Below are 23564 nucleotides of genomic sequence, written 5' to 3' on the forward strand. Positions count from 1 at the left end.
ATGTTAAACAGGCACCTCAACAGCTCCTCAAACGAACTTGTGATCTTCCCCTCACAAACCAGCTCCTACCCACCCCCATTAGTGGAACCCCACCCTTCAGTTGCTCAGGCTCAACACCTGGCGTGGTCTTTGACTCTGTTTTTGCACAACTCACATCAAACCCACCAGGAAATCCTGTTGGCTCCATCTTCAAAACAGATGGAGAATGTGACTGTGTGTCTCTGTCTCCACCACCGTCTCTCCCCTGGATCACTGCAAGACCCCCCGAGCTGGTCTCCCAGCTTCTACCTCTGACCCCTGCTGTCTGTTCTCAAAACAGCAGCTAGAGGCAGCCTTTGAAGACATAAATCAGGTCATGTCACTCCTCTGCCCCAACCACACAAGCCTTCCTGTATCATTGGGAGCAAAACTTACGGTCCTTCCAATGGCCTACAAGGACACCCTCTCCTGTACATTTCTGACCACCTCTCTACTTCTCTTCCTGCTGACTCTGCTCCAGCCACACTGCTCCTCTGAGTGTTTCTAGAACAACCCCAGATATATTCGTGCCTTTTGATCTTAGCACTGGCTGTTCCATCTTTCTAGAATTCTCTTGCCCCAGAAATCCATATAGCTGACTTCCTCAGCTCCTTCCAGTCATTGACTAATGTCATTTTCCAAATGAAGCTGTTCTTAACCCCCCCATTTAAAATTGCGGTCCCACCCCAATGCCACACTCTCAATCCTTCTCCTTGCTCTACTTCCTTTTTCCCATGGCATTCATACTGTGTAATTGACTGACTTAGTGTGGTTTTATGTTATTACCTGTCTTCCCCTGCTAGAATGTAAATCCACTGACGTACCTGGTGGTGGCTAGAACACAGGAAATGCTCAGTAAGTCATTGCTAAACAAATGCATTATCGACTATGGATAACCAGTCTGAGTTCTCACCAGGACAGAAGAGCCACGAGCTCTCCCAGGGTGGCACCCATGTCAATAGCTCAATAACAGGAGAGGTGGTGGGAGGCCAGCATAGCTTACATGCAGGGCAGCAGTAACACATCGCACGAAGCATCCCTCACAATGAACAAGCGCCCGGACTTTGAGTCAGGAGCCTGGGTTCAGACACTGACTATGCCGCCTACTCATTTGGGAAAGATACTTAACTTAAGCCTCTATAAAATGAGAATAATAATGATAATTATGCCTCTCTTGTAGTGTTGACTGATACGTGTATTTATTACGTATCAAAAATTTTTATAGTACCAGACACTGTTCTAAGTGCTTTACAAATACTAACTCATTTAATCCTCACAACAGATCCATGAGTAGAAATTAATATTTTTCCCATTTTCCAGATGTGGAAACTGAGACACAGAAAGCTTGAGTAACTTTCTCAAAGGCATGCAGCTCGTAAGGGGTGGAGCTGGGATCTGAACCCGGCTCTCTGACACTGCAGTTCGGCTCTGCTCTGCTGACCCTCCTTATGCTGAGGATTTAAGTCCATCAATGTAAGTCAGGTTCCTTGTAACGCCAGACGTTTAGTAAGCTCTCAAAGTGCGTTGGCCGCTCTTTTCAGTATTACTTGATAATAACGTATTCTGAATCGATTTTCATGCTTCAGAAATTAATGTAACTATATAAGAATCAATATAAAACACGTTAAACGTGCTTTGCCTACACCTAGTCACTAAGTACAGAGCCTGGATGGTGTTTAATGCACAGAACATATAAACATGTTGACTGTTTATTAAAATAGCTTAAGGGCAAATATGATGTTCATAGATCACCCTAATGGAACTTGAGTCCCATATGATTTCATTACTATCTATGTTCTTTTTAATGCTTTCTGGGTAAGTTTCTGTAAGTTTATACATTCAAATAATTTTTAAATACCAAAAAGCTATGCTCTGCTATTCCTGTAATGAGATGATGGCAAAAGAGAAAAAAGTGAGAAGCCAATTGTTTTAGGCAAAAACGTGGCGCAGCTGTCCCGCCCCTGAGTTGGGATGACTTACAGACAGGAGGCAGCTCATACTCGACTTCAAGAACCACTCTTTCTCCAACATTCTTCAGGAGGCTGATGATCTCGTCATGGCGGAATTTGGCCAGATTGATCCCATTCACTGCTTTGATGTAGTCCCCCACATCCAGCTGATCACTTCTGCAAAACAGGGAATGTCGCTTCAGAGGACCATCCTCTCCGCAGGCCAGTCTGACTGTATTTTCCAGTTCCCTGCGTGGGTAAGCTGCAAGCCCAGGAGCCGACAGTAGAGTAGAAGTCCCTGCCTCCCAGGAATGGCTGGCCCCTCGGAGCAGGAGCAGAGCCGAGGGCAGACAAGAGATCAATGGGTCCCTTTTAGTCTTGCTGTTACACTTTTGAAGTATGCGCGGGTCTGCTACTGTCTCTGATTTTTTTTCCTAACCCTTTGCCTCTTTTATTTTTAGAGAGCACCACAGAACAAAACAAAGAGAAAAATCTTTTTAGTTGCTTTGCCCATAAAGAGTTGGTTCTCTGGGGGAATATTAGCCAGATCGCGGACACACCAGAGCTTTTTCTTTCTTCCCATTCCCTCCCCTTTTTGCTGCCTGCCATTTGGACATTTCACAGCTTTCAATACCTTCACTGGGAGTTTGCCTAGGGCCATGGAAAGGGTCAGCTTATTTTGCTATTTATTGCTTACAGCAGGACTGATAAAAAAGAGTATTGGTGAAGAAGAAATTACTGGGTTTCAGTAACATTCTCCTCTCTTTTCAGCACCGTAATAGAATCTTGGCTATTTCTGGGCTTCTACTCAAACTCTAGTTCTAAACTGAGAGCAGACAGTAAGACCAATGATAGGGCTTAAAATCTGTGTCACTGAGAAGGACCTTCAAAAATATTTTCTCCTTAAATAGAAAGATCTAGTTTATTTATGTTATATAAGTCCAGCTCCAATCATTCCTCTCTGGGGAGCCTTCCTAATCCGCTCCAGGCTGCGGTAGACGCTGTCACTTCCTCAGGTTCACTGACACTCATTGGGCAACTTAATCGCCTCACGCTTCGTGGCAACTCCTGTGTTGCTGCTCTTTACCAATTCACAAGGCTATTATTGCTCCCAAACTTTTCATGTTTTTATATTTCCCTCCCCTAATAGACTATAAGCCCCCTTAGGGCAGGGATCATGTCTAACTATTTTGGGTGACTCTCTGTAACACAGCAGTGCCTGAAACAGGGACTATTTGGTGATCGATAATCAATACAATCGGCAGAGCGCAACTTTAACTACAGCAGGAATACAACTGAAAATGGCATTTCCCCCGTCCACACGTGCCTCAAGGGCTACATGTGGAGAAGCTCAGGAGACATATGAAGCCCACGACTGTGATAAAGTAAAGGAGGCTGCGGGTGTGGAAAGAAGTGTGCCACAAGCCTGAAGAAAGGAGACGAAGGTGCCTGCGTTGACATCAGCCCGTTTTACAAACAATGCTTCGGATCATGGAGCAACCAGTTGGATTACGTTTATAAATTGTACAAACAGGTTGATCATCAAAAGTCATCACTATTTCAGATGACACTATAAGGCAAGAACTCTAAAACTGAATTTGTGATTATGTGGACAAGAATATCGGTGTCCAGGATCTAAGGTGCATTCCGTCACTTTTAACAACAGCTCTTTCTGCAGGAAATTTAGATTCTGCCCAGAAAGCCAGCCCACCCCTGCCCGGCATCCGGGACACAGCGCCTTCGGCAGTAACTAGTGAAGTCTGCAGTTCACTGGAACAAGGACAAAGCGAGACCTCCTCATATCAGCTTTCTGTCTTTTTGGAAACCACATCTTGTCTAGATGAAAAGGAAAATCTCACAAGTAGAAAAGTGGAGAAGATGCGAGACAAGCAAAATCATTACTTAGAAACGTCCAGCTGGGCGTCTGGCCAGCACATGCCTCTCTGGCAGTTCCTCCTACGCTCCTATATGGGTCACCTGCTCCACATTTAGACTCCCTCCCATGCAGTCTGCCTGCTGCACAGAGGCGCATTTGGGGACTAGAGCCATACAGGCGTTTTAAAATGAATATTTTATGAGGGCCTGGCTGCTCCTGAGATGACACGAGATCTCCCTGGGGACTTTGGCACAGGCCAGAAAAGCCTCGCTTCTGAAAGATGCCCCAACGTGCTTCTGCCCAGCAGATGGCAGCTGTCATTTATTCATTAGTGACCTTTTCTGACGGAGCTTTAATATTTGAATTAATTACACTCTGCATGCCTTTTCCCCCTTCTCCCCGAGAGGCAGTTACCTGGCGGCAATTCCTCCTTGCCGCAGATTCGATACTCGAGGCTTGCCATCCTTATCGATTCCGCCCGAGACAGTCAGCCCGAGGGTCGTGCCTTCCTTCTTCATCAGCTCAACCACAGTGGAGCCCTTGAATTCCTCTGCGAAAAGAAAAGCATTGGCTTTATTAAATGAGAGGAGGAGCACAAGTTGGTGTTTTGTGTGTCTGTGAAATGACTCTTCCCCATATACTCTTCCCACTTTTTCTTTTATGAGAAAAGATCTGTGGGCTCTTTTCCATTGCGGTTTGCAGAGGATCTCATAAAGATGTGTGTGTAGATAAAGCTGAGGCAGATATTCCATTATAGATTATTAAAATGGGTACCAGTGGGGTAGTTCACTCCGGCTTCACAATAAATAGTCCGACTCCGTTTCTGCACAAATGATAATATTTGCCCTTTGTTTTCTGCCATTCTCAAGTGACTTTCTCTGGTTTCTCTCCTTGTAACTCCAAAGGGAACAACTGAGAGTTGTAAGATAAGGGGCTAGAACAGAATTTTAAATAATAACACAAATGCACAAAGTGCAGCAGCCGACTCTAAGTTCCCGGCACATTTCAGCTGAGGAAGACAACTGACTCAAGAGAAGAGAGCTTTCCACAGGCTCGAGAAAAATCTTACGGACTCTCTACTTTTTTTTTTTTTGTCTTTCAGAAAGCAGAGTACAATGGCTGCATGCAAGAACTCACATCATCTTACGGAACGTGTTACAATACAGTAAGGCGGGGCTGGTGCCCGGAATCCCCAGGTAACTGCTGTAAATCCCTCACTCTGGACTTTCAAAACCTGAAAATCTCACAGTTCTTGTGGGGATAATATCTAAACACTAAGAGGGAACCCAAACCTTTTGATTTTAGGCACAATAGAAGGTAAGAAAACTTTAAGAATATCCTGCCTTTCAGAAATACAAATAAGTAGTGTCAACATTTACCTATGTACAGGCTAATTATGACAAATACTTAAAAATTCTCTGTTATGTTATCCCACCTCAGCATATACACTTTCCGGGTAGGAAAAATGGGGAAACTGGACAGTTTTCCAATTCCTCTTGAATCAGGTTATGAATTTCAAGAGTTATGAATTTATAGGACATCTAAGACACCCCTATTAAAATGCAAAAAACAGACTTTCTTTTTCAAAATCAAAAAACCAAAAAGATCATTTGTAAATTTCTGCCCTTTCTTTAATCATACAAAACAGAGTTAATTATCATTTCAAAAATCTATATGAATGCTTATCATAAAGGTTTTTCAGTTGTTGCTGCTGGTATACTATCCCACTAGCCAATGAAAAAAATCAAATCATGCAGGGAAGAAAACAATCTCTCCTCCAGTCTGGTAAGGAGAACACAGTACCCGGGGAAGGAGACAGGAGGTGGGGACAGGCCCCTGATTTCCTCAGTGACTACAGAATGTCATTCCAGGCCAGGCTTTCACGATTGCCTGGTCCTGGAGCACCCCAGCGGTCCTTCCTCTCATGGCAGTTTCACGACACTGCATACGTGAGTTGTTACCGTCCTTTACGGCAGAAGCCAAAGAAGAGTCTATGAGTGTGGATGACGTCAGCTTCATCAACTACATTTTGTATGAGAGACCAAATAATGGTTGACACGCAAGGATCAAAATTCTTGTCAAGTGTATAAAAGCACAGGGCCTTATATAGCATTTACCAGAAGCTTTTGTAATTGAAGTCCACCATTGTCTGCATTTCACCTGCGCCCCCTTAAAATAGAACAAACAACCTTCTATACATCCTATAAAAATATACATAGGCCCAACTGATATTTGAAGGGATCAACTTAACAAACAACCCCTGTAAATCCTTCTTGGCAGAAGGCTAGGTATAAATTATTAAAAAAATAAGGTTAATAATTAAAGAATGAATATAGCATCATAGATGACCAATCAGATTACAGAGAGGTAACGTTCTCAACAATTTTCCCCAACCAAGGAATTCTGTGCATTTTCTTTAAGTATCTAGATTGATTCTGTATATTTAACCATTTGACTGTAGATCTTCACTTGAAGAGTTGGAAGCATAGTTTTTTAAGGGCCTGTTTTAAAGATTTTATTTTTCCTTTTTCTCCCCAAAACCCCCTAGTGCGTAGTTGTATATTGTAGTTGTGGGTCCTTCTAGTTGTGGCACGTGGGACGCCACCTCAGCATGGCTTGATGAGCGGTGCCATGCCTGCGCCCAGGATCCAAGTTTGCAAAACCCTGGACCGCAGAAGTGGAGCGCAGGAACTTAACCACTCGGCCATGGGGCTGGCCCCAGGGTCTGTTTTAAAGGTCAACCAGAAATGCACAAAGAAGCAACTATGAAATAGTAATACCGGGCAAGTAAGATATAAGTTTCAATTAATGAGAACTTCATTCCTGCTCAGGTTTTCAAGAGCATGCTTCCTGCATAAAACGGGATACCAGTACATAGGCGCAGCCTTATGAGACGTGGGCAATACAATTTTATCCAGAAGGAACCCACACCCTTCCCAGGCTTCTGGATGAATCCTGAAAATCTAGAAAAGCTCAATTCCTTTAGTTTAATTTGATCTCTGTTAAAATATAAATCTATCTGGGCTGCTTTTTAAACAGGTAATAGTCAATTACCCTCTTGCTTAAAAACATTTCAAATCTTTCCCCAAGAGCTAGATTTAATAACATGAAAGAAAGAAAATATTCACGCATCAGCGAATTGAGTAATTTGCACATTCATCTATTCAAGCATTTATTGAGTGCCTACTATGAACAGCCAGACAATGAAAGTCAAAGGTGGAAGAAGTCAGAGATGCTTACAGCCTAGTCACGGAGGCAAATGAATCAAAGACCACCAGCCTCAGTGTGGGCTGTGGGGAAGGTGGCCACAGAGGAGACAGTCTTGGCAACAATGTCAACTGAAGGCTTGCTCTTCTAAATGCAACACTTATTTCACAATTTTGTCTTCTGTCTAATCTATCTGCATTTATTGACCAGGATTAGCTGAGCAGACCAAAGGAGGAATCTAAATTACACAAAACTCAGGAGTAAAGATAGGATATTGTTCCAGAAAATGTGCTGAATCACAAGAATGTTAACTGCCAATATGTATCTTGGGTCCCTGAAGGATGGACTAAATCTTTTATGGGTGTTTTGAAAGGGAGTAGGAGAAAAGAAGCAATCAGGAGAGGAAGGAACATCCTTCTGGAGTTTGCTTTCTGCTAACCTGCGCTCTCCACTAGACTAATCAGTCCTTTTATGTCTTTTTTGGTGTTTGTCTGCATAATGATCTAATGGCAAAGAGAATTGGAGACAGATGCCTTCATTTGCATGAGTTCATCTATACATCAAAGCTATGGAAGAAAGCTCTGCAGTGAACAGTGGAACTTGGGCAAGTCAATATGCACGGACAATTTCTCTGTGAATTACATTGCAAATAGCCCTCCCCAAATCAAGAGGACTACGAAGAGAAGATTGTCCTCTCTCCAAATTAGCAAGCAACACAGGGAACAGATGATACCCAACCAGCAAGGAACGAGATGGTTCTGGATTTGATGTTTTCCTTAATCATCTGATTTAATTATCTTAGAAAAGAAATTGCAGGATGACATCTGTATCAGTCCCCACTCAACGCAACCAACAAGAATCTCACTGACAGAATGGGATTCAGTTGTTTGCTGTTTTTCTTTGGGTTCGTAATTCAATCCTCTTAATTACTGAACTCCAGAAAATTTTAAGAAAAGTAACAATGATGCCTGGTGAAAGCAAGAGAATTATGAGAAGTTCTTGCAAACAAATAAGAAAATGCAATAACATAGATGGTTACAAAATTAATATGCAGAAAATCATAGCTTTTATATAAACAACCAGTTAGAAGTTATCATAGAAGAAAAAATACCCATTTATAAGAGACCAAAAGTAAAATCCATTAAGAAAAATTTAACGAAAAATGTATAAGATCTAAAGGAAAAAAACTTTAACACACTTGTGAGGGATATGAGATCCGAACAAATGGAAAGGCATCCCACTCATTCATTCAGTAAAAACCATGCACTTGCTATGTGCCAGGGACTATTCTAGGCTTTGAAGATACAGAACACACAGAAGATACAGAGAAAATCCGTGCCATCTAGGAACTAATATTCCAGTGGAGAGCATAACCCAACATCAAAAATATGTCATTTATCCCTAAATTAATCCATGAAATTCACAATATCAATAAAAATGCCAAGAGGATTTTTTGGGCACAAGAAATATTTCATATTATTACAAAAATGAAACATGCATCGTTGCAAAGATTCCGTGAAGAAGTGTGCTCCCAAAGTATGCCAGCTTGCTGTTTAATGCGGCTGTGAAAGAATAGAGAGAGCCTGCCGGTGAAGCCTACCTGAACAAAGTCATGGAATTATGACTGGATGTGGCACGACCAACCCTATCTCCTCCGAGGGAGATTATAAAAAGAACCAGACACCCCGGAAGCAGGAGCCTGGGGTGGGGAGGCTGGCAAAGCCTCTGTCTCTGCCCCCCAAGCATTGGTCAGAGTCTAGATCTGCTTGGCTATACAAAAAAAAAAAAAAAAAAAAAAGAGAGAAAAGAAAAGCATCAGAGGCACAGGCCATTCAGAACCCATATGAGACCATCCTAGTGTTCTCTATACACTATTTTACATAGAAAAACAAGGTACAGCATACTAATTTCATTGTGTTCCGTGAAACTCTTGGTGTCTGGAAATTCCTGCCTCATTGCTTATTTAAAAAGTATAATTAGGCTTAGACCAGAGAAAGGGAGTTAGCTTTTTCCCCAAATTCAGGGGCTAGATGAACAAGGGTTACAAAGTGAACAATTGTAACAATAGTTGCCAAAAGAGGGGAGACAGACAAAAAGTGATGATGACAGCAAAGAGTGATGAGGGCTATCATGGTGCAGCCTGGAGGATCCCTGTCAGACTGGGCAATTTGTGGTTCCTTGGAGGAGTTATCCCTAAGTCTGAAGACCGCCTGAGCTCAGCAAATGGGGTGGGGAGGATGTTAAAGGCAGAGGACCAAGAAATGGTGGGCGATCACATGGGTTCTGGGGAGAGCGAGTCCATCAGTTCAATCTGCACTTTCTCAATTCTAGCTGCATGTTAGAATCACCCAGGGAGCTCCTAAAACACCCATGCCTGGGCCCACCCTACACCAAACCAATCAGAATACCCACTGATGGATTTTTTTTTAAAAATTAAATGTTTAACTGTGGGATAACTGTAGATTCCCATGCAGGTGTAAGAAATAATAAAGAGATATCCCTTGGACCCTTTGCCTTGTTTCCCCAAGGATAACATCTTGCAAAACCATAATACAATATATCACAGGCTGGATATTTACATTGATGCAGTCAAGATACAGAACATTCCGGCACCACGAGGATCCCTCATATTACCCACTATAGTCACATCCACTTCCCTCCTACCTCACCCCCCTTCTCTAACACCTGCAACCTATAACCTATTCTCTATGTTTATAATTTTGTCATCTTAAGAATGTTAAATAAATGAATCATATAGTATGAAACCTTGGTGGCTGACTTTTTACACTCAGCATAATTTTCTGGGGAGTCATCCAAGTTGTGGTATGTAGCAACAGTTTGTTCCTCTTTCTTGCTGAGTAGTATTCCATGGTGTAGACATATCACAGTTTAACCATTTACCTGCTGAAGTGTTTGTTGGTTGCTTCCAGTTTTGGGCTATTGTGAACAAAGCTGCCATAAACATTCATGTCCAGGTTTTTGTGTGAACATAAGTATTCACTGCTCTGTGTCAAACACCCAGGAGTACAACTGCTGGGTCATATGGTAGTTGCATATTTAGTTTCTAATAAACTGCCAAATTGTTTTCCAAGGGAGCTGCAACATTTACATTTACAGTCCCACCAGCAGTGTATGGATAATCCAGTTTCTCTGCATCCTCGCCAGTCCTCACTGTTGTCACTCTTTTTGATTTTAGCCACTCTGATAAGTGTGTCAGTGATATCTAATCATGGTTTTAATTTTGGGGTAATTTGAGCCATTTTCCTAATGGGAAATGTTGAACATTTTATTGTGTGTACTTATTTGCCATCTGTGTATCCTCTTTAGTGAAATGCCTTTTCACGTCTTTTGCCCATTTTCTAATTAGATTATTTGCTTTTTCACTCTTGAGTTTCGAGAGTTGCTTACATATCCTAGATACCAGTCCTCTGTTGAATATGCAAGTCGGCAAATATTTTCTCTCGGTCTTCAGATTTTCGTTTCATCTTCTTAACAAGGTCTTCTGCAGAGCAAATGTTTTTAATTTTGATGAAGTCTAACTGATCAGTCTTTCCTTTTATGGATCACGCTGTTGTCAAGTCTAAGAACTCCTTGCTGAGTCCTAGATCCTGACAATTTTCTCCTAGGTCTCTCTACAGTTTACACAGTTCTAGAATGTTATGTTTCACGCTTTAGTCTGTGATCCATCTTGAGTTAGTTTTTATATAAGATGTGAGACAGTCAAGGTTCATATGTATGTTGGGGGGCCTATGGATGTCCAATTGCTCCAGCAGCATTTGTTGAACAGGCTGTCTTTCCTCCACTGAATTGCTTTTGCACCTTGTCAAAATCAGTTGGGCATGTTTGTGTGGGTCTGTTTCTGGGTTCTCTATTTTGTTCCATTGATCTACATGTCCAACCCTCCACAGATACCACGCAGTCTTTACTACTGTAACTATATCATAAGTCTTGAAATTGGGTAGACTGATTCCTCCCACTTTGTTCTTCTTCTCAAACATTGTTCCAGATATTCTAGTTCCTTTGCCTTTCCATATAAATTGTAGAATAATCTTGTTTATATCTACAAAATTTTGATGAGATTTTGATAAAATTGGCATTAAACTTGTATCAATTTGGAAAGAATAGACATCTTTACTATGTTTTTTCCAATCCATGAACATGCTCTATCTCTCCAATTGTGTCGACCTTTGATTTCTTTCGTCAGCATTTTGTAGTTTTTAGCGTATAAGTCTTGTACATGTTTCATCAGTTTTACACCAAAGTACTTCATTTGGGGGGAACAATTGCAGTTGGTATTGTATTATTCATTTCAATGTACATGCATTCATTGCTAGTATATAGATATACAATTGGTTTTTGTATATTTATCTTGTAACTTGTGGCCTTGCTGACCTCACTTAATAGTTCTAGGAGTTTTCTTTTTGGTAGATTCCTCAGGGCTTTCTAAGCAGACAATCATGTCATCTACAAAAATGGACAGTTTTATTTCTTCGTTTCCAATCTGTATGCCTCATATTTCCCTTTCTTGCCTGGAGCACAGGCTTCCAGCATGATGTTGAATCAGAGCAGTGCGAGTGGACATCCTTGCCCTGCTCCCTGTCTGAGGGAAAAGGGTTCAGTGTTTCATCAGTAAGTATTACATCAGCTCTCAGTTTTTTGTAGGTGTTCTGTATCGTGTTGAGAAAGTTCCCCTCTATTTCCATTTTTCTGGGAGTTTTTGTCATGAGTGAATTTGAATTTTGTCAAATTTTTTGCAGATTGATTGATATGACAGGATTTTTCTTTAGTTTGAGAAGACAGTGGATTACATTGATTGGTTTTCTAATATTGAACCAATCCTGCATCCTTGAAATAAACTCCACTGGGTCACAGTATATAATTTTGTATATATTGCTGAATTCTATTTGTTAATATTTTGTTAAGGATGGATTTTTGCACCTACATTCACCAGGGATAGAATCTGCAGTTCTCTTTCTGCACTATATTTGGTTTTGGTGTCAGGGTAACAAGACCAGCTTCATAAAATGAATTGGGAAATACATTCTGTCCTCTTCTATTTTCTGCGAGAGATTGTGTAGAATTGGCGTTTATTCTTTTTAAACTTTCGGTGTAATTTTCCAATGAAGCCGTATGGGTCTGGATATTTCTTCGTCTTTTTTTTTTTTGAGTTTTGCGTAGAATTACATTTTCCTTAACAGTTGCATAGCTATTCAAATTACCTATTTCATATTGCGTGAATTGTAGTAGTTTCTGCTGTTGAAGGAATTGGTCTATTTCAACTAGATGAAAATCCTTGCAGGTGGGTTCCTGGGCATTGGTATTTGTTTTTTAAAGCTCCCCAGGTGATTCTAACATGTAGTCAAGATGGAGAGATGCTGATTTCGAGTTTGGTGCATGAGGAGAGATTGGTGGAAAACAGACTGGGACGTGAACACTGGAAGCGTTCAGATCTGCGTTTTCGGAAAGGTGAGCCTGTGACTAGTGTACAGCAGCGGATTTGGTAGTGACGACATGAAGTGCTGGGGCGAAAGGCATTGGATTTGGGTCAAGGAGAACCATGAGAAGGCCCCTGCAGGCATCTAAGCGTTAATTAAGTTAGGCGAGGTTGTGTCAACAAATCCAAAATGAATAATGGCTCAACCACAACAGAAACTTATTGTGCCCACGTGCAAGCCTTCACTTCTTCAAGTGCTGTTCACTACATGGAATTTTAACAAATATCATAAACAGTAAAATAGAAATATTATTGATCAAAACTCTATACAATAAGTTACAAATTTTCAATCACTGGTGATAGAGATGGTGTTTTGTTCCTCTCTGTCTCTCCAGCACCTAGAACGCTGCCTGGCACATTAGCAGGTGCTCCCTGGGAACGCTGAATGGAGGAGCTCATTGGTCCTACACAAGGAATCATGATGGGCGATGAGCACTGGCATGTGGTGAACAGAATTATTGCTGGATGGTACGGAAACAAAATGATAAAGGAGTAGAATTTGAATAGGGGCAGACAGAGTTATTTCCCTAAGCTTCCTGGCTTGATTATTTTTTTTACCATTGCCTTAGTAACGGGGATTGAGGCCCACACCAGAATACTAGAGCTGTGTCTGTGTATTACTTTTGGAGACAACGTTATTGCTCACACTACAGTTTTATCTGTATATAACTTTTAGTAGTGCCACTAGGAAGTTTATCCCCCTCAGGAAATAAACAGATGCTTTTTCCAATACTCATTTCAAGTCCTCCTAACATCCTCTGGTTCAGCAAAGCTGCCGGATCAAAGCTGGGTTTCTGTGATGAACAGCTGCACATTTTCAGTCTCAGTTCTTGCCACCCAGATTAACAGAGAAAGCTCTTCTGGCACTTTTACCTCTGTATAGTGACATGAGGGATGCACCAGAATTTCTCTCATCCCCTGGGCATCGGAGCATAAGTTAGATGAGTGGCAGGGATGTACAGCACATAAATATTATCTAGCACAAATATTCATGTGAAACAAAATTATGATCAGTATTTGTCTCACACAGTGACGGGAAAGGCTGGATTAATATCTGTATGTTTCTTAGAGCACTTCAAGAGAAAGCGTATTCACAAATATGCAGGACCAAATATAAAATTCAAGAACCCTAAAAGATGTGACATAGAGATCAGGACCTAAAAAACCAGACAGAACGGAGATATGGACTCCTGGCATAACCAATTCAGGTATCACGTCTCCTAAAGAACCAAGAAAAAAACCCACTGCTTTTAAAATATGGTAATACTAGAATTCTTTCAGTTTTGCACTTCTCCAAAAATCAGTGATTTAATTGTCCAAATTTGCTATGAAGCTTCCCAGGGATTGTTATAATTATTATAATAATAATTTATTAAGAAGTTACTTAATTTTTCTAGGTCTTAGTTTCCACCATAAACGTACAGACTAGTCAGAAAGTAACTGCTGAACAATGGACATAGGAAGGTGTAGATGAGAAACGGGCTGAAAAGTAAAGCCAGCCTCAGGTGGACTCCAAGCCAACAGGGTAACGGGAAATCAGTAAATCAGTCCTTCTCATTTTGTCACAGATGTCAGGGGCATTTATTTGACTTGCTCTTGTTTTATAAGACTTGATGCATTTCAAATATAGGAACAGATGGAAAACTAATAGTGAAGTCTCTGCAGATACAAGGGGCAAGGCGTCAGGGAGCCCGGTGCCTCTCCATGGAGAAGCCAGGCAGCCTGCCGCGGCGAGTCAGTTTTATTGAGCTCAACTGAGACCCCACTGGAAGGCAGAACTGGAGGGGGCTGTGCTGCCCACGTCAAGGAAGCTCCCACCTCCTCCTTTCGGCTTCCTCCACCCTGACAAGGATAGCTGTCTCTCCTGGTCCAGCTCTTTGCTTCTGCTCCACATGAGAAACAATTATATTCTTGTCCCAAGGGAAAGGCTCCCCATTAAGGCGAGCAGCAAGGAGCCAGCAGACAAAGCAGAGTCATTACTATTTCCTCTTTGCTCAGGCCTTTTGGATTAGTACCTCAGTCACCACACATAACTCCACGCTACCCAACTATCTGGTAGCCTCATTCTGAGTATGAAATGCCTCTCTCCCTCCATCCATCCGTCTATTCCTTCCTCCCTCCCTCCATCCTGCCCTCCATCTCTCCCTACCGCCATCCCACCATCCTTCCATTGAATATTTATTGATAATTTGCTAAATGTTAGGCATTTTGCTATCGAGCAAATAACCAAGACAGACTTAGTTCCTGTCCTCAAGGAATTAATATTCTTGTAAGAAATACAGGTCCTAGGCAATTAAAAATTATAACAAATACGATTAGTGATGATTATCAAAACAAAGGGTAGGGATTCTAGTCTGAGGCTGAGAGGAAATAATTGCTTGGAAAATATTTGCATCTGGTTCATTATGTCTTGGAAAAGCCAGCCATATTGCCTTGGGTAAGTCACTACCCCTCTCTGGGCATTAATTTCTCAACTGTGAAATGAGAATTGAGCTAAACGGTTTTAAAAGTACCATATTTCATTGGCTTCAAGACACCATCACTTTTAAGGCACACTGTTATTTTATTTACCACTAAGAAATGCTGCCAATGAAATTACAGTATAATGCTTTCTTATTACTAAGTTTTTTTATTTCAGTCTTACAAAAGAACTCAAAGTGCATACACGAAAAGGAAAATGTGAGTTAAATAAATTGGTTAAGGTACGCTACAACTTCTTCACATTTACTTTCTGAACCAGTGTCCTTGATGTCCATATTTTCCATATGATATTGGCCTCTGGACATTAAGAACACTGGCGATGCAGATGTCTTAGAGAGTGCTCTGCTATTTCTCTTGGACTTTCTTCCAAGCTGCTGAGATCCATTTGGTAAATTTTGATGCTTGTACTTCCTTGATCTTACCAGAAAGTGTCAACACAACATTTTACAAAATGCTGCATGTTCCTTTATCAAATGGTCCTTAAATGATTTACTGTCTGAAATTTTAAGGGGTTGCATTTATCCAATCATATCACCAGGAATTACAACCAAGTAAGAGGACGCACAGGCAATGATGATGACATCACAACCACTGAAGGTTCAAGGACAACAGTCAGATGCATCCCGGTTTCACAGCTGTTCAACGGGGGAGGGAGGCTCTTCAAATAAATAGGATATAGTATGCTCCTCCAAGGTCCACTTTCAAGTGAAGTTCTTAAGGTACCCGTGGAAGGAGGAGGCCAAGCAGGCGAAGTTCTGAATCCCTTGTCCTAACTTCAGCTCCTCATGTCTGTTTTCTCTTTTGTTCCTCCATTTAAGATTTTGTTTCCAAAGGGGTTTCTACTTCAAAGCAACAGGTGTGAACGCCCATCAAATGGCAGCTGTGGCCAATCCCAGCTCTGGCGTTCTGTAAGGCTGGAATAATAACACACAGGAGAAGCTAATGACTCAAGTTTTCAGGACCTTCACTGCCACAAGCCTTGGTAGGGTCCCAACAATGTTCACATGGTATTTTAAAATTTTCAAAAACATACTTTTGTGTACTTCTCCTTAGAGAGCTGCCTTCCGTCAAACTGTGCAAGCTTCAGGCGCCTCAAAACCTCCATGTTCCTTTGACAATACCGTTTACGTCTGTACAGCGCTGAAAGAGTCGCCCGGTAGAGTCACATACATTTTCTTATGTGATTCTTACAGAAATCCAGGATCTTAAAGATGAAAACACTGAAGCTTTTCAAGGTCAGGTGACTTGCCTAAGGACACCACATCAGGCAAATCATTTTGCTAGACCTTAAAACCAGGTGCTCTAACTCTAAATTCAATCTTATTTCCACTGCGTCACTTTGGTAACATAGGTGGTCTTGGCTTGAAAAACTGCCAAAGTAGTTCATTTAAAAAAAAGTTCCAAAATCTAATAAAAAGTTCTAAGACTATTTTCTTTTTCTTCTTGAATGTAAGTATGCAACATTAAAATAAATCGTGGTTCAAGAGGATTGTGAAAGTCACTTTCACACAACGGGTAAAAGAATATTTACTGATTTGCATTGAGGTAGCGACCTGACAAACCCTCATTTGGAAGGCCACAGCAGTTCCAGAAAATAACAACTTTGTGTTGAAATTCCTGAGAAATATGCCGTGCTGGATATCTAAAGAAAAGGCTTACTCTTTTTTGTTGTTTTTTTCAAATCTTTCTTTAACTCAGTGATATACACACATACAGGAACATATTTTTCTCATATCTGAAATCTGGATATACATTTCCTGAAAAAATATTACTACTATCTCTCTTTTTCCATCACATATTTTCCTTTAACAGATTCATCATGTGGTCTGAATAGACCAACCACCAGGTATGGTGGATTATCAGGAATGAACCGAGCAGAGGACAGCTCCTTTTAAAAAGCATCATGCCCTCCCAATGCCTTTAAAATTCGTTAAGAATATCTCCCCAAGCCCAGGAGAGCACTGTGGTAATTGCTTCTCTTACCCAGGTGAACAAGGACACGTCTGTCAACTGAAGAAGTGCAGAAGCAATTAACACCTCAACACTCTCCTGGGAAATTGCTTCAATTAAAGAAATAATAAGGATGCTTCGTGGTTATTGCATCTCTAATATTTAGTTACTAGCGTGGCTGAAGAGCGCCTCAGTGATTCCCACCCACCCTCCTCAGACAGCAGGGCCCAGAGCTGGGGTGTGCCTGACTCAGGGTGTATTTGGGTGTTTGCAGGTGGGGCCACATGGTTCTTTAGTCACATTCTGCAGAGGCTGAATGCAGAAACAGGTTTGGTATATGCACTAATGAAATCAACATGCAAGGGTATGTATGTCGTAAATCAATAATGTCTCAGGCATAAAAAACACAGTTCTGGATTCTGTGTGCCACAAGGGAACTGCCTTATCTGTCCTCTTCCAAGGCCAGACTCTTAAACAGAAAGTTTATGTTTACCACACTTCTATACAAATACTGGAGGCAGGTGATTCAGCGCGGGGTGAATCAGCAGGTAAACACCTTGTTTGTCAGCAGCAAGATCTAGAGAGAGCCCAGAAGTCCAATTCATCATCTCTCCTTCTTCCAGCAGACCCCAGTAACGTTACATGGCCTCCACTGAGCTCAGTCTAGGTACACAAACCTGGTGAGGGTTTTGAGAAACACAGAAGCTGGGCCACTGCACGTCTCAGTAAAGGTAAAATGGATTTCTTTCCTTCCTCCCCATCCCCACTCCCAAAGCTTGGCCGTTGTAAGAAGGACCAAAGTTACTCTTAGAATTCTCAGAGAAAATCATACACAATGTTCCAGGTCCAATTTTGACACAGGTGAAGTCAGGTAAAAATGAAAAGACAGCATGCAAGAAGAAGAGAAGCAACGAACCCATAAAGATGCTGGAGGAGACTTTGAAGGGGGAGCGGAGCTCGTTGACCTCACCTGGTGACTGAATCACAGATGATCTTAAAGGTCCTCTGGTTCAAGGCCTACCTCCATTTGGTTTTCTTTGCTACGTGCCTACAGTCACCATCCAGTGCCTGTCTGAACATCCCCAACGTAGGAAACTAATCTTGTCTTCTTCAGATAGTTTCAATGAATAATAACTACATTTATTAAGCACCTTATATGTACTAGGCCTGACTTGTATTCTGTGGCAGATAGACTTGAGGGTGGTCCTCCATGATCCTTGACTCCTGATCATGAGCCCTGGCTCTGTCCTCTTTTCCTGAGTGTGGGTGTGACCTGTGACTTGCATCTAGCCAGTAGAACGTGGGAGAGGTGCCGGGATGTATGTGATTACTTGTACGTGATTATGCACATGAGACTGTAGTGCCCATCTTGCTGGAGACTTTCCCGCCCTTGTGGGCTCTGAGGAAGCAGGCAGCCACAATGGAGCTGAATGTGCCCTCTTGCTGTGACAGCCAGCAAGAAACTGAAGCCCTGAAATGAATTCTGCCACCACCCTGAAGGATCTTGGGAGCAAATCCTTCCTAACTCAAGTCTCAGATGAGACTGCAGCCCTGGCTGACACCCTGATTGCAGTTTTGTGAGACCCCAAAAGGAGGACCAGACAAGCTGTGCCTGGATTACTGACCCACAGAAACTGTGAAATAATAAATGTGTGTGTTGTTAAGATGCTAAGTTTGTGGTAATATCGTTACACAGCAATAGATAACTAATATAGATGCTCTATATGCATTTATTCATTTGGTCCTTATTAAGCTCTCATTTCATCAATGGGGAAACTAATACATGAAGCATGAAACTTAAGCAACAAGCCAGAGTCCACACAGCAGTAGGTGGCAGGACCGGAGTTCAAACAAGGCAGGCTAACCCCAGAGCCTGTGTTTCTAGCCAGGACACTAAGTTGCCTTTCTGTACTTCTTAGAAAGTTCTACCTTAAGTTGCTTCCAAATCTGATTTCCCATAACTTACCCTTATAGCATGGGTTAAAAATCCAAAGGCAGGTACCAATTCAATACACTAAATGAATGAAGCAGACTGTGTGTAACCTGATCAGTAGGGTGTAGACATGAACTAGAGTGAAGGGCAAGAGGTGCTGCCTCACGGTATTCGCTGGCCAAACACATGCACCTGTAGGCTGCCTCCAGCCAACAGGAGGATGTGGGTTGGTGACTTCTGACAGGAGTTCTAGTTACGCCTGTGAGATCATGGAGAACATTGACCCCTTGTCCATATGACTTAAAATACTGGAGGCCAGTGATCATATTTGTTTCAGATCTCCTATTTCCTCCTACTTATATGAATGGCAAGATCTTGGCATTTTCTTCTTCTCTCTTGCAGATGGTCTTCTTGACACGTGCATAAATATTGATTATTGAATAAATATTGATTGTTGGCTCTGTGTGGTATCAGCAGGCAGAGATGCATCCTCCTCTTTTTCTCTGTCTGCAGGGTTGGGTCTAGCACGCCCAGCAGGATTTGGTTCTGCCAGGTAGTCCAACCCATTAATATTCCTTCTTGCCATTATAGTATTTAAAAACATACCCAGGTATTACACAAATACATTTTAATATAAGATTTAAATGATCAAGATGTATAGGGAGCAAAGCCTGAGGGCACCCTTCACACTGTCCTTCTACTCCTCTTCTCATCTCAGAGGAAACCACGGTCAAAGTTTGTGCCCAACCTTCTACTCTCTTTTCAGACACTAACGTTTAACCTAAATCGGATTAGATAACACAACAACTTGCTGTTTTCAACATGACAATATGTCTTGGAGATCTTTTCATGACGTGGCCTATAGGTCTACTCATACTTTTTTTAAACAGTTTTGTAGTTTTTCTTAGAATTGCCACACTCTAAATTTTTTGACCATTCCTCATTTGATAGATTCTTTTGGTTGCTTCCAATACTTCCCTAACAAGCAATTCTTCAATCATCATCTCTGTACACACCAATTTGCTGGCACATTTTATTCGCAGTCCTGCCCATTTGCATGGCCAACTACCTGTCCACTCATGGCTGACTGAAGGGATGCTCAGGTCTCACTTTCCAACAGTGAGGCACCGGAGTTGGGAGAGGCTTCCTATCCCCAGAGCCACCCTCCTCCACAGCCAGTGATGCTCTACCTCAGGAGCAGTGAGAGAGGATGACAGTGGTCGTGGGGGCTACTTACATGGTTTTCAAAGCATTTCTTTACTAGATCAGGATGATTCTCAAAAATTACCACATCTTATAAGTAGGCAAGTATGGTTACATCTTTGTGCACAAATGTGAGGATTAGTGTAGGATATATTCCCAGAAATGTTGGGAAAAGTGCTTATATTTTTAAACATTTTGATTGATGCTACCAATGTGTCTTCTAAAAAATTTATATTCCTACCAACAATATATGTTTCTATTTTCCTGTATGCTTGATAGCACTTAATATAATCAGCATTTTAAATATTTGCCGTTTCTTTTTTGCAAATACTTTCTTCCCTTTATTCCTTGTGCCTAGGGAGCAGAAGAGGAGCTTTTGCCATCATAATTACTACCACCTTCTTCTGGCCTCCTAGGAAGAGTAGATCTTGGATATGCTTTATTAGAATATGGACAACTTTGTCATGCAAGAACTATAGCTAACAGGATGTGTTAAGAACAACTAGAAGAATTTCTCCAAGTTCTTTAGGCCAGAACAAGAAGAACATGGGGATTGGGGAAATTCTGGTAGAAGGTGGCATAGAGTTACTTATAGCATGGTGCAATGCCGAGCTACTCAATGCCAATGATGCATCTCCAGTGGCTGGTAAGGAGAATAATCTTAAACTAGAAAGGATAGAATTTAAGATTCAAGGAAGAGGAAATTTATGCCAAAGGTAGGAGGTAAAGTGATATTAAAAGAATTCTTTAGCTGTTTAATATATATTTGAGTTTCTAGAGTCAGATAAATGAACTCCTAGGGAATTAAAAGAATGTGCAGATGTGATAACGAAACAATGATAAAAATGAAAGATACACCAAAAGGCTGGGGACAAGTGAGCATTTCAATTTCTACAAGGACGGGTTGTGGAAATCCTAGATCTCTGAGACTGATGGCATGTCCTGGTGAAAGTTTAGAAAGGATTATCACACCACTGAAGAATAAGGCATGCAAACCAACATTATATATAAAGACAATATAACGTAAATGTATATTTGAGTATTTCAGTGGGCTTTGAGAAAGATCTCTTATGATAACCTGTGGACAGAAAGAGGACTGTGAACTGAAAGTCTGTGGCTTTGAAGCTCACCGAGGAAGGACCCAAAACCTGCCCACCGGTGTTCAAGAGAAGAGTCACGGTTTCCGGAGGGATGAGGCAGAGCTCTGTCCTTGGTCCTTAAAGTTCTTAACACTCCTTAGAGGCTTACCAAATCTGTCGCTAATTCCCTGCTAAGAAGACTGGTAAATATATGGGACGAGCAGTAATGGAGCCTATTTCTACACGTTGGAAAGATGAGCTGAACCATTTGAGAGCTGGGCACACAGCTGAAAGACGAGGGGCTTTGGATTAAGGTAATTCTAAACTCAAATACCAGCTTTGTTGTTGATAAACTTGGGCAAGTTACTTAAGCCTCCTTGAGCCTTAATTTTTCCCTCCACAAAATTGGGATGATGAACGATTTATTCTGAGTAAATAAGACTGGTACATGATAGACACCCAACAATCATTAATACCCTGTCTTCTCTCCTATTTCTAAATCTTACTGGCTGAATATGATAGAAATAAATGTGCAGACAAGTGAATGCGGGGTACAGTGTTGCCCAGCATTATATGGAGTGCTCTGCTCAAAGGAGGAAGCGTAGCTCTTAAGAGTGACTCATGAGAACAAGACCTATTGACTGCAGGTTCAATAGAAACACACATCATTATTTTAATTAAAAATACAATCTAATCTGCATTAATCGAGTAGAACATCCAGATCAGGGAAGGTAATGGTTTTCTTGTACTCTGTTCTCTTCAGCGGGAGGAAGGGTTCAGTTTTGGCTGCCACATGCTAATGAGCAGTGACACACTGGAGAGAGACTCCCAGGGTGTGGGAAACATGTCACAGAGGCAAGGTTGAAGGAGGGAACATGCTTTACCTGGTCAAACGATAACGACGACTCAGGGAAGAGATGACAAATACATTAAAGTACTGGAAAGACTTACTTTGGGGGAAGTTCAGAAGAATTAGGAGAGCCAATAGGTAGAGAAGTAGAAGGTGGGAAATTTCAGCCCATCGGCATAAAGAACACTTCCTAACAGGCAGAGATATAAAAAGGTGGGGGCTACCTTGTAAGATAGTAAGTTTCCTGTCTCTAAAAATATTGAAGCAGAAGAAGTTAGATGTGGGCTTTCCTACAGGGAAAGCGGAAAAGAGAAGGAAAGCTGTGCACGCATGCGTGTGAGTGTGCGTGGAAGGTGTAGGCGTCTGTCAGCGAAGGAGCAGTAGGAAGACTGAGTTGTACTCCATCACTCCATCTCATTGTTCTGTGAGGGTTGATGCCTGATGGTGATGAGATCCTAAGGGAGGTGATGGAAGGAGAGTCTTTAACACAGCAAACAAGGACTGCACCCAGTTATGGGCTCTGCCGGGCAAAACTTTGTGGGGGAATTTTGAACAAAAAATATTTTCTTGAATTTAAGGGACTGTAACCTTAAATTTTAAGCACAGAACCCAGGAGAATAATTGCAGAGCAACTTCAAACAGGATGAGCTAAACTGCCAAAAGCTTCAACAAAAACACATAGCATCCTACGTTTTGACAGAAATGATGATGGAAGGGAGAGGTTGTAGGAGACCTCCCAGGGGAGATGGAATACGATACATGGGGATGAGGAGGAGCATCAGCCATAGAAAGGAACGTTCATTTTATCCCTTTCTGATTTGAAGAGGTAGGGTCTGCAAGAGTGAAGAGGGTCCTATCTCATTAGGGATCTACAAGCCTGCAGGGTAACCCTTGGACACTGCCCTTCGCAATCCAGTCTCCCAGCCTTGAAATGACATCTCCTCCTCCCTCTCCAAGCCTATAACATCCCCTCCCTCTCCTTGCTCTCTGCGATGACCTCACCTCTTCACTAAGAAGACAGCGCCATGGGAAGGGGACTCACTTATCTTCTCAGCAGGACATCTCCCACTGTCCTGCCTCTGCGCCTTGGCCCCCGTCTGCCTGCCCTCCTGCATGCTGGCTACCCCCACGCCCAGCCTCTTCAAAGACTTTGCTCTTGCTTTGATCCCCTCTCCCTCCTGCACCAATTTCTCCCACTCCACCAGATCAGCCACATCAGCACACACACTTGCTGTACCCCCTCCCATATTTTAAAAACAGTCCCCCTAGACCACATGTCCCCCTAGCTACTGTCCCATTTCTCTGCTCTCTTGATAGTTTTTTTGAAACTTTGAAAGAGTTGTCTACATTCTCTGCCTCTGTTGACTTGTCCTATTCTCACCTCAACTCACCCAAATCAGGCTTTTGCTCCCACCATTTCACTGAAAATGTAAAAACTCTCTTCTTATAGCATCTTACGGCCAATTCTCAGTCCTCGTCTTGCTCATCTTATCATCACTATTGACCCAGTTTGTTTCCCCTCCT

General features: G+C 41.9%; 1 protein-coding gene across 17 annotated transcripts in view; it reads right to left on the reverse strand.

Moving 5' to 3' along the window:
• GRIP1 (glutamate receptor interacting protein 1) overlaps positions 1–23564 on the reverse strand; it is a 597356-nt gene that overhangs the window by 122504 nt on the left and 451288 nt on the right. For all 17 annotated transcript variants that reach the window (XM_070493998.1, XM_070494003.1, XM_070493995.1 and 14 more), the window contains 2 exons: positions 4258–4393; positions 1999–2144 (listed from right to left, as the gene is read on the reverse strand). In XM_070493998.1, the coding sequence (XP_070350099.1) occupies positions 1999–2144; positions 4258–4393 (282 nt within the window). The remainder of the gene's footprint in view (positions 1–1998; positions 2145–4257; positions 4394–23564) is intronic.

This window comes from Equus asinus, chromosome 22 (genome assembly GCF_041296235.1).
Source record: "Equus asinus isolate D_3611 breed Donkey chromosome 22, EquAss-T2T_v2, whole genome shotgun sequence".
NCBI lineage: Eukaryota > Metazoa > Chordata > Mammalia > Perissodactyla > Equidae > Equus > Equus asinus.